Below are 12,319 nucleotides of genomic sequence, written 5' to 3' on the forward strand. Positions count from 1 at the left end.
TTCTTGCCATAAAAGTTGAACCTGAATCTGTGCAAGCCTCTACTTAAAGAAAATATAGGAGACAGAGGAGCATGTTAGAAATTACATCATACGAATTACATCAGCCAAAATAAGACTGTGGAATAAGTCTTAAGTTTTTTTTTTTTTTTTAACAGATGTATTGCAAGAATGCAAGTGGGGAAAGCAAGAGCAAGAGTGAAAAGATTATTATGGATTAAAAAAAGCTTGAAAGATATACCAACTAATCCCAATTTGGGGGCCTTGTTTAGATCTTGGTTCAAGCAAAAGGCAAAAAATTATATGATTATAAGAGAATCAGAAATTGGAACACTAATTAAGTATTTTATGATATTAAAGGTTATTGCTAGTTGTTTTTTAAGTGTGATAATTGTATTGTGATTACATTTTTTAAAATATTCTTATGTTTAAAAGATGCCTGAAATATTCATGGATGAAACATTATGTCTGTCATTTATTTCAAAATAATGTGTGAGGAGAGAAGTGGATGGGAGTACAGATAAAACAAATTGTTCATAAGATGAAAATTGTCAAAGCTGAATGATGAAAGCTCATTAAACTGTTCTTTTTTACTTAGAATATATGTTTGGAAGTTTTCCATAATATAATTTTAACTAAACCAGATCAATTGGATATCCATATAAAAAAAGGAAAATTTGACTGACATCTCACTTCTTACAAAAAAAAATTGTAGGTATATTATATATTTATAACAGAGATTATCTTCTTATCCTGGGGTAGAGAAAAATTACTCAAATGGGACACAAAAAGCACAAATGGTAAAGGAAAGGTTAAATAGATTTTATTATATTAGCATTAAACATTTAAGAATTTCTCTTTACCAAAAACAATCATTAACAGAGTGAAAAGGCAAACCACAAATTGGGAGAATATTTTTGCAAAACAGCTATTAGTTAAATACAAAATACATACAGGAGAGCTATGCACCATTAAGAAAAAACAGACAACTCAATAGAAAAATGAGCTAGAGACTTGAACAGGCAATTCAGGAAAGAAGAACTCCAGATAGCCTAATATGTACAGTATATATACATATATATTTATGTATGTATATGTGTTTTCATATACACATATACAGTATGTATACTGTATATATTTATGTATATGTGTATTCATATATATGTAATGAAAAAGGGTTTATCCTCATTAGTAATCAAGAAAATTCATATTCAAAGAATAAGGACATACACCCAGATGGCTAAAACAAAGAGAATTGACAATATCAAGTGTTAGCAAGTATGAGGAGCCACGGAAACTTTAATATACTACTGATGAGAATGTAAATTTAGGCAATTACTACTTTGGGAACTGATATTTTCCAGTGAAGTTGAAGATATACATACTCTTTGACCCAGTGATTCCATTCTTATGTTTATACCCAACTGAATTGTGTGCACATGACCCGAAGAGACACTTGTATCCAACTGTTTTAATAACGTTATTTGTAATATAACAAAAAAAATCAAAATAACCAAATGTCAGCTGGGCGCGGTGGCTCACACCTGTAATCCCAACACTTTGGAAGGCTGAGGCGGGTGGATCTCCTGAGGTCAGGAGTTCGAGACCAGCCTGACCAATATGGTGAAACCCTGTCTCTACTAAAAATACGAAAATTAGCCAGGCGTGGTGGCACACACCTAATCCCAGCTACTCAGGAGGCTGAGACAGGAGAATCGCTTGAACCTCGGGAGGCGGAGGTTGCAGTGAGCTGAGATCACGCCACTGCACTCCAGCCTGGGCGACAGAGCAAGATTCCATCTGGAAAAAAAAAAAATAACCAAATGTCAACAATATTAGGATAGATAAGCTGCAGCATATCCATACAATGGACTGTTACACAGCAATAATAATAGACTACAGTTACACAGAAGAACAATGTGGAATTATAATACAACTATATATTAAGCCAAAAAAAGCCAAGCAGAAAACAATACGGATGGTATGATTTCAAAAGTTCAAAAACAGACAAAGCTACATCATAGTGTTTGAGTATGTGTGCTTGCAGTAAAACCATATTTTTAAAAAAGCAAGGAAGTGATTACTGTAAAAGTCAGAACAATTATTACTTCTGGGGACAGGGAGGGTGAAATGATTGAAAAGGGGAACAAAACAGAGTGCTGGGATGCTAGCAATCTTCTATTGACTTTGTTGGTGGCTGTGGAGGGATTTGCTTTATGATAAGTTCTTGAACTGTTCATTTTTGTTTTGTGCATTTTTCTGGATGTGTGTTACATTTCATATTGAGTGAAAGGTTTTTCATTCAATACCTCGAATGAGAAACCCTAGTGGAGGCGTTGAAAAGAAGCCTGGATTTGTTAGAAAGCTGATTGGTTGGAATAGAAGGAAAACTCTAGAATTTTTCCTAGATCTCAAAGGCAAGGGATTTAAAGTGAAGAAAGGCACTCATAACCACCCTCTAAACTGACCTTTTTTGACATTGTTTCCTCTTAATGCCTATAAATTGCCATGTATTTTGACCTTAATTTGATCTCCATTGCATGAATAGCTTGTGGTTGGTTAGCACAGTATGATTTATTTCACATGACTCCTTTTACCTTGACCTCCTTACAAGACCTAACTGAAAATCACCCATGCCATCTTAGTTATTATGAGTAGTGCTGCAGTGAACACTGGAGTGCAATTATCTTTTAGAGGTCCTGATTTCAATTCTGCTGAATAAATACCCAGAAATGAGACTGCTGGATCACATGGTAGTTCCACTTTTAATTTTTTGAGGAATCTTTATATTGTTTTCCATAGTAGAAGTACTGTTTTGTCAATTGAAGGATGAATGGATAAAGGAAATGTGTTGTATAGAGAGAAGGGAATATTATTCATCCTTAAAAAATAAAGAAATCCTGCAACATGCAACAACATGAATTAACCTTGAGGACATTATGCTAAGTGAAATAAGCCACCAAGAAGGAAAAATACTGTGTGTTTCCACTTACATGAGGTATCTAAAATATTCAGGATCATAAAATCAGAGAGTAGAATTGTGGTTTCTACCGGCTGGGGAAAGAGGAAAATGAGAAATCACTAATCAACTGGTATACAGAACCAATTGTACAAGATAAGTAAGTTCTAGAGACCTGCTGTACAACATTGTCCTTATAGTTGGCAATATTGTATCTTACACTTGAAAATGTGTTAAGAAGATAGACCTCACATTAAGTGTTCTTACCACAATAAAATACATTTTTTTAAAAATCGCCCAGCCAGTCGGGCGTGGTGGCTTATGCCTGTAATCCCAGCACTTTGGGAGGCCGAGGCGGGTGGATCATGAGGTCAGGAGATTGAGACCATCCTGGCTAACACGGTGAAACCCCGTCTCTACTAAAAATACAAAAAATTAGCCGGGCGTGGTGGGAGCGCCTGTAGTCCCAGCTACTCAGGAGGCTGAGGCAGGAGAATGGCGTGAATCTGGGAGGCAGAGCTTGCAGTGAGCCAAGATTGCGCCACTGCAGTCCAGCCTGGGCGACAGAGCGAGACTCCATCTCAAAGAAAAAAAAAAACAAAAAACAAAGCAAAACAAAAAAATCGCCCAGCCTAGATCCTAAAACTCTGTAAATATCCTGCCTTATTCTTTCATTTTCAGATACTTGTAAGATTCTGTCAAGGTGGTGTTCTTTCTTACTGTAGTTAACCTTATAAACTTGACTTTGCTTGATCAATAGGTTTTTCTGATGGTCCTTGGGGTATCTGACAGTTAATCAACAGATTAGTTCAGACACATAAGAGTGACAGCTCAAAGACATCTATTCATTCTGAAAATTAGGATCTAAAATTGAGAAAATTCTCAATACTTGGGATTACAGGATATCATAAAGTATTTCCAATAAACCAGATCCTAGGGCTAATGTGGTTCCTCACACCTGACCTTTGGAACAGGACCCCATGTGTTTCATGACCTCCTGATCCCAGCGCAGGGCTCCTATCATAGTAAGTGCTTAAAAAAATAGATGCTGAAAAAATGAAAGCACAATTAGTTTCATATTTGTATGAATGTGTCTTCATAGTAATTTTTTAATTAAAAAAATGACTTGTAAACATGACTTCACAAAATTTTGTCCTCTTAGAAAGTTTTAAAGAGCCTGGCTTAAAATGAAAATATATTCATTGCTCAGCTCTATAGGTGGCAATTTCCATGAGATTATTTGATACAATCCTTTTATAAGGAGCACATTTCTCACTAGAGGGAGCTCAGAATCCATCATTAAATGGCAAGACACGCTGAATAAAATGTCACTTCACTTTAGGGAGAAAAGAGTCTGTTTGGGTAAATATGACATTGATTTCCAGAGGTTGGGAATTTTTAATATGCCAATTTTTCCCATTGTTAACCTCTGCAATTCTAAATGACATAAAAGGGAAATAATACAAACTCTCATAATGATCAGCCCATTAATTAATAAGCTAATATTGTAAATAAACACAGAGGAGGGCAAATAAAAAGATATGGTATTATCTCTGCCTGCTTGATGAGGGATGGTGGTAAAAATCCTAGTATTCATGAAAACAAGAAATTATATAAGGCAGTGGTAAATATGAGTATCGGGAAAAGCTGTTTGGAGAAATACAGTTTTGCTCTTTGCCCTTTTCCTGTGCCCATAGGTAACTCCGTGGGGCATCTTCTACTTTAAAGTTGCATCTTCTTGGATACATTTGGGGAAAGGGGCTATCTCACAGCCACTCCTAAGCCAGTGTGCTCAGTAGCCTGCTTCTCTCCTATCATCTACTCCATCTCCTTCAACATCCTCAGCTCAGAATCATGGAGCCACCAGCTCTTCCTCATCCACCACCTGACGTCAGCTGCCAACTCCTTCAATCTCAACAGCAATGTTAAGATTGTATTTGGAGGCTGGGCACGGTGGCTTACGCCTGTAATCCCAGCACTTTGGGAGGCCGAGGCAGGCGGATCACCTGAGATCAGGAGTTTGAGACCATCCTGGCCAACATGGCAAAACCCCATCTCTACTTAAAATACAAAAATTAGCAGGGTGTGATGGCAGACATCTGTAATCCCAGCTACTCAGGAGGCTGAGGCAGGAGAATCGCTTGAACGTAGGAGGCGGAGGTAGCAGTGAGCTGAGATCGCGCCACCGCACTCCAGCCTGGGTGACAGAGTGAGACTCCGTCTCAACCAAAAAAAAAAAAAAAAAAAAAAGATTGTATTGGGAGCAAAGTTTTACTAAATCCTTGGAAGAAAACTGCACTGTATCGTAAAAGCACTTCATCCCATTCTCCCATGTAACTAGGAACTTCTCACTGACCCTCATTTCTCTCAGATTCCAGAACTACACCCATCCCCCACCCTCCGCCTCAGATTCTGAAGTTTTTCTCTACCCTTTGAAATTCTTCACACCTCTCTTTACCCTAGACTAGAGTTCCAAAATCTACCATGCATGTATGTCCCCAATATTATATAGGACATATTTATACTAAAAAGCTACTCCTGTTTTATCTGAATTTCAAATTTTATCAGGTATTCTATATTTTTTCTAAATCTGGCAACTATCCCTCAGAGTCATCTCTCTGCTTTCCCTGGGGACACAGGAGAAAACTCAGGATTCCTCTCCCTTTATTAAATAAGTTATCTTTATTTCATCCTCTCCCACCAAGGCAACACCCAGAGAAAATCATTTTTCTCACTTCTTTCCCTTAGAACAAATATTTGATTTCTGTTTTAAATAGTAGAGTTTTTTCGATCTCCATCATATATCACCTATCTCTTAACATGTTTGCATTTAACAAGTTAGAGTGATTTGTTTTCCAGTTTTATTTTCGTGAGTGAACACAGATGTTTCAGAATTGCCTCATCCAACCATTTAGTTCATTGTGTTCATGTCAGTTGTGCACTAAACACTATATTAGGTATAGGATATCAAAATGAGTAAAAGAAGGGCTCTGTCTGGAGACGCAGTGTCTTTTAAAATGGGAAAGTAAACAATGAGTCCACATTAGCAGATGGCTCTGAACTCAGCTGAGAACAGTAAACTCTGCCTAGCGTTTTCACATTTTGGTTTAACATCGTTTGTGAGTTAGTGACTTTTGAAGGGAAAGAACAGCAATCTAGAACACCAACACCACACTTAGATTGTCCTTAAATAAACTGCTCCCTTTTAAGCACCACTGGGAGTGAATTCTGTCCTGCTGACCACCTTTCCAATTGCAACGAACACCTAAAATGATTTTGGAAGCTGGCAGAGAACCCTTTTTGAGGAGGTGCAGACAGATATCCCCTTATGGTGAATAACTTCTACACTTAAATAACCTTACTCACTTTGAATAGATTCTTATTAGTTTTCCTTTTGGGGGGCTATTTAGGTTTCTAAATTTTGAGGTACCTAACATTTACATGCTGTTACAATCTGATATGAAGTTCATCAATGATTAAGTTATTTGGACTATTTTTTAAGACTTCTTTTTCTTTTTGGAGATGGAGTCTCACTCTGTCACCAGGCCGGAGTGAAGTGGTGCAGTCTCGGCTCACTGCAACCTCCGCCTCCTGGGTTCAAGTGATTCTCCTGCTTCAGCCTCCCAAGTAGCTGGGATTACAGGCATGCGCCACCACGCCCAGCTAATTTTTGTATTTTTAGTAGAGATGGGGTTTCACCATGTTGGTCATGCTGTTCTTGAACTCCTGACCTCGTGATCCGCCCGCCTCAGCCTCCCAAAGTGCTGGGATTACAGGTGTGAGCCACCGTGCCCGGCCTTCTTATGGGTGATTAATACTTCTTAATATCTGCTCTAGGACCTTGCTATTTAGAGTGATCCTCAGACAAGTATCCTTGCCTTCACCTGGGAGCTTGCTAGAAATGAAGACTCTTGGTTCCTACATAGAGCAGCTCAATCAGTATCTACTTGTCCACACTATTTCCACGTGCTTTGAAGAACATTAGATTTCATGAGCATTAGTCTAGGGCTTAGCATGGTGCCTGTGCTAGTAGGTGTATAATAAACGCTGATTGAATTGTACAATATATTAATATGTTTCCTTAAGAGTGCATAACGGAACACTGAATTTCTCTCCAATTACAATCATGATCATCTTCCTCATTCTCCTCACTGTTTCAAAATGCTAGTCTTAGCTGGGCATGGGGGTACACGTGTGTAGTCCCAGATCCTCAGGAGGCTAAGGTGGGAGGATCACTGGGCCCAGTAGGTCAAGGCCGCAGTGAGCTGTATTTGCATCATCACACTGGGTGGCAGAGCGAGACTCTGTCCATAAAATAAAATAAACTAAAAATTATAGTCTCCTGTTTGGTTTAGCACTAACTACTTTATAGTGTAATTTGGAAAGATGTCCTCCTCTGCTAAGGGAGTATAGAGCAGTATCCATGGCAGAACTTGGGAATTCTGCATGGAAAGATGGCATCTGAAAAGCACTGGACCGAACGGAACCCACTTCTCCATCTCCAATCTTTAAAGTTTATTCTAACTACAAGGAGCACTTGGTCCACGATAGGAAGCTGTTCTTTCAGATACCACAAGTATCTCTATTCTACAGAAATATCCTTTCCACACCATTTGCCAATTTAAAAAAAAAAATCAAGTAGTTCTCTAATTTTACCTGGATTTAAAAAGAGAAGCCTCTCTTTATAATAAGACATTAATAACTTGTGAATAACTGATAATACTGTATCATATAATTTCCCAAATTTACATCAAGGAGTTTCAGTTTATTGAGAAAAGCCAAGAAAAAAGACAAAGCCAAGAAAAAAGAATTCTGGGGCCAGATCAATCAGAGAAACTTTGCCTCTTCTCGATTCCTTTGGTGAAGTACAGTCAGTGATACAATGGTAAATGTTTAATGACTGGATATCTGAGAGAAACACCTGGACTTGTAAGGTCTTCCAATTTATATGATATAAGTACTCCCTTTATGGCTGATTTCAAGCTGCCAATATGACGCCACTAAACATGGAGTTGATAACAGGTGTGCAGTAGCTCAACATTATATAGTATTTCTACCATACAGATACAGTAGTAGACAGAGCTTGATGAATATAGTACAAATTTGCCTCAGACAATAGCCTTGTTTTTGTTTTTAGATAGTTTCTTTAAGGGTGAAAACATTTAACCAGGTTCTCTTGAAGCCCTGCTGCCTGGGAGAAGTCATTTGATTTTTGCTAGTCTGCATGCATTGTTTATGTACAGACTTTACGGTTTTGCTCTCAAAGGCATCTCCTCCTACCCCGAGCCTCACACTACTGGAGTTTCGTTTGTTTAAAATCTTGGTTGGAGGGGGCACTCTCTCCAGAAAGTAAAAGACAACGGATCTGGCTCCAGTCCAGGACGGAAAGCATAACGCTTGATTTCTGCATGGGGTTTGCACAAGGAGAGCACGTGAGTTCTGCTCTCCGTGGGACTCAGACTGGAGAGGCCGTGAAAATCTCTAGGTGTCAGTCCACGCAACCTAACCTGGCAAAGGGAATGCTTTGCAAACTCTCCAGACTCAGGGCCCAGAACAGAACTCGGCCTACCAGATCCAGGGAGGCAAAGCACGCAGGCGCAAACAGAGTAGCGGTGAGCAGAAGGCTGGCGGGACGGGCGCGCGCACTCGGCGGCCAGGCGAGGCGGGAGCGCGCTCTGGGGGCAGGCACTGAAGCTCCGGCTTGCGGTTCACCGGGTCCTAGGGCGGCGGGCGGTCGGGCCTCGGCCATGGCTCACAGGCCGAAAAGGACTTTTCGGCAGCGCGCGGCCGATTCCAGCGACAGCGACGGCGCCGAGGAGTCGCCTGCTGAGCCTGGGGCGCCGAGGGAACTTCCGGCCCCGGGTTCTGCAGAGGAAGGGCCGCCCTCTGGAGGAGGCCGCGCGCAGGTGGCGGGACGGCCCCACCGGGTTCGGGGCACTCGTGGCCGGGGCCGGGGCCGGGTCTGGGCGAGCTCCCGGCGCGCCGCGAAAGCGGCTCCCCGCGCGGACGAAGGCTCAGGTGTCCAGGGAGACGCGGGGAAGCGGGGAGGTGACGGCACAGGGCGGGAAGGGGCCGCAGGGTCTCTGGATCCTTCTCTGGGGGTTCTATAACTTGCTGCCGACCGCCAGCCATGCTGAGTCTAAGTCCAGAAGGTAGTGAGCGAGAAAACAGCTCGAGCACTCGCCCGCTATCTGCATCTACCTTTTGGACTCCTTGGGGGAGATAAAACAATCTTGTACAGTTGGGAGGCTCTTCGTTTTCGCCATTAGATGACTCCACCAGTTACAACTAACACGGTTATCAAAGTTTATGAAGAACCTAAATTGTCACAACAGAGTTCAATAATTTATAATACTGTTAAGTAGGCAGAAGTTATATGTACCTTTTAGACACTTGACCAACTTATCTTTTTTGAAAACATTTAGCCAGAATAGTACAAGAATCTAGGTTTTGGGAGATTCCCCTTTGCTTGTTTTCCTTTTTCACCAGTTATTTGCAAAAACAGATAGTAATAGATACAACACAAAGAAGCATGATAGAGATTCATGACACTGTAGATTGTACCAGTAATGGTGTTAAATGTAGTGTCGTCATTTTGAAGTACCTTTGAGTTCTTAAATACAGGTGTAAGGCAGCATAAAGTTGTTTAAATAAAATGTGCTGCTCAGAGTTTGAATTGTAGCTTAATGAGGAATACGGTTTTTGGTTAGTCTTAAGATCTAAAATCTTCCTATTATTTTTTATTCTCATTAAAGTGATTTTTATTAATTTATTGAGAAGTAAAAATTGTATATACTTATGGTGTACAACATGACGTTTGAAATGTGTCTACAGTGACTAAATGGAGCTAATTAACATTTGCTTTACCTTAGGTACTTACTTTTTTTTGTGGTGAGAACACTTAATATCTACTCTTACTAATTTTCGAGTATGCAATGCATTGTTATTAACTTTAGTCACCGTGTTGTAGAATAGAATTCCTCTTGTCTAATTAAAATGTGTGCCCTTTGACCAGTATCTCCCCAACTACCCTCAACCTCAGTCACTGCTAACCACTACTTGACTCTCTGCTTCTGTGATTTCTGATTTCCACTTTTTTAGATTACACATGTGAGATCATGTGGTGTTTGTCTCTCTGTGTCTGTCTTATTTCATGTAACATAATGTCCTCCAGGTTTATGATCTTCGTGATTTCTTGATCTTTCTTGTCACCTTCTATTTGTCTAAAGTTTTCATGACCTTTTATATTTGCTTTCTGGTTAAACTTTGTAGATGAAGTCGGGAGTTCCTTTTCTCTTGCCTTCTAGAATAGTGATTCTCAAACTCTGAGATTTGGACCTCTTTTAGACTCTTAAAAATGATTAAGGATTCCAAAGAGCTTTTGTTTCAGTAGGTTATACCTATCAATACTTATCACACTAAAAATAAAATTTATTAATTCACTTACAAAAAATCTATTACATGTAAGGATAAGTAAGATTTTTTTGAAAAGTATTACCCCAAAAAAGGAAGAGTAGCATTGTTTTCAATTTACAGATCTCTTTAATGTCTGGCAAAATATTAATAGAAGACAGATGAATTGTCATAGGTGTTTCTGCTTTTAATCTGTGATGCTATTTTGTTTTGGTTGAAGTATTTGAAGAAAATACAGCCTCTGACAGATACATGGTTAAGCCTTTTTAGATCATTGAGGGTGTTGTGCTTTAGTATAACACAGCTCAACAAGTAATAAACTAACCCTTCTTAAAAGTTAGTTGCGGGCCGGGCGCAGTGGCTCACACCTGTAATCCCAGCACTTTGGGAGGCTGAGGCAGGCGTATCAAGAGATCAGGAGTTCGAGTCCAGCCTGGCCAACATGGTGAAACCCCATCTCTACTAAAAATACAAAAATTAGCCAGGCATGGTGGTGGGTGCCTGTAATCCCAGCTACTCGGGAGGCTGAGGCAGAGAATCACTTGAACCGGGGAAGCAGAGGTTGCAGTGAGCTGAGATTGTGCCACTACACTCTAGCCTGGGTGACAAGAGTGAGACTCTATCTCAAAAAAAAAAAAAAAAAAAAAAAGTTGCCAAATGGAATCTTAAACCATATGATTAAATTTGGGGTGCTCTTACCTTAAAACTCTGTTCTGTTTTGTACTTTGGATCTTTTACTCGTGAACAATTGGTAACATCTTGCATTATTTGGAAAGTATTCATTAGCTGAGTTTGCAGATCTTGCAAATGTTGGAGCATTTTATTGTACAATACCAAAAAAATCATACTATTACCACTGATTAATCAGTCTAAGTATTGGAAAGCTGTTAGGTTCACAGTAGAGAATATAAGTTTTCCAAAATCTCAATTTTCACTTGAAATCTCTCATTTTGGAAGTGATAGGCACAACTGGGCTCGTGTTTGAGAAAATGTTTGTCAGATAGCCATGTCTGAATAACCAGTTTGTTAGTCATTCTTTCGAGTAAAATGGTGATGTTTCTTAAAAACAGTGTCTAGTTCAGCTTGCAACTCAGTCACACAAATGCTTTTCCTTAAGGCAGCTGTTGCATTTCAAGATGCAGCAAAAGTGCCTTATGAATACTTTGATTTTGTCACAAAGAATATTAAACATGTGTACTCAAGGGTCAAAATTTAATAAAATAACAATTTTTTAATTACTTCATGAAGAGCAACTGGCTTTTTTCTGCCAAGTGAGGTAAGGAAAAATACCATAACTGCTACTACAAATTGATTCATTCATGCCAAGGGCCTAGCAGTTTTACCCATCACTGCCTTTACTTCATTATATAAATGTCAACATGGTAAAAAGAACAAATAACATGTTATTGTGATGAAAGTAGTTTTAATTTCACAAACTCTCTGAAAGAGTCTCAAGGACCTCCACGGATTAATAAACCATGCTTTACGACCCACTGCTTTGGTGTTAATCCACTTTGGAAACAGGTATGGGTTGTCATAAATGACAATATCTAAGAAAGATGTGAGCTGCAGCTATATTTTTTTTTAGTGTTTTAAATTTTGATTTTACTCCAGCCTTTTTTGAACTGTATGTAGGTCTTCTAACTAAGGTAGGAAATTAAAATTAATGAGTACTATGTAATCTTATGTTTTAAGGGTACTCATAAAGATTGCAAATTTATTGTGGATTAAGAAATCCTTTCTTGTCAGTAATGTCAAGAATTCCTTTATTTTGTTCATTCAATTTTCACAACACCTCTGTGGGTTTTATCTTGGTGTTATCTTTGTTTAACAGATTAATTGAATTTAACAGACTATTTACCTTCCCAAATCATGCATTGAAAAGATGGACCCATGGTTTAATTTTGACCAAAGTGCTCGTTACAATATTTCTTGCCACCAGCCATTGAA

General features: G+C 39.1%; 1 protein-coding gene across 4 annotated transcripts in view; it reads left to right on the top strand.

Moving 5' to 3' along the window:
* Nucleotides 1-7,692: 7,692 nt before the first annotated feature.
* GCFC2 (GC-rich sequence DNA-binding factor 2) overlaps nucleotides 7,693-12,319 on the top strand; it is a 48,859-nt gene continuing 44,232 nt past the window's right edge. Inside the window, exon 1 of one of the 4 annotated variants that reach the window (XM_054474876.1) lies at nucleotides 7,693-8,974. In XM_054474876.1, the coding sequence (XP_054330851.1) occupies nucleotides 8,365-8,974 (610 nt within the window). In that variant the 5' untranslated portion in view covers nucleotides 7,693-8,364. Of the gene's footprint in view, nucleotides 9,109-12,319 lie in introns of all 4 variants that reach the window. The other 3 variants (XM_054474877.2, XM_054474879.1, XM_054474882.2) reach the window with 3 other exon arrangements.

The sequence above is a fragment of the Pongo pygmaeus genome, chromosome 12 (genome assembly GCF_028885625.2).
Source record: "Pongo pygmaeus isolate AG05252 chromosome 12, NHGRI_mPonPyg2-v2.0_pri, whole genome shotgun sequence".
Taxonomy (NCBI): Eukaryota; Metazoa; Chordata; class Mammalia; order Primates; family Hominidae; genus Pongo; species Pongo pygmaeus.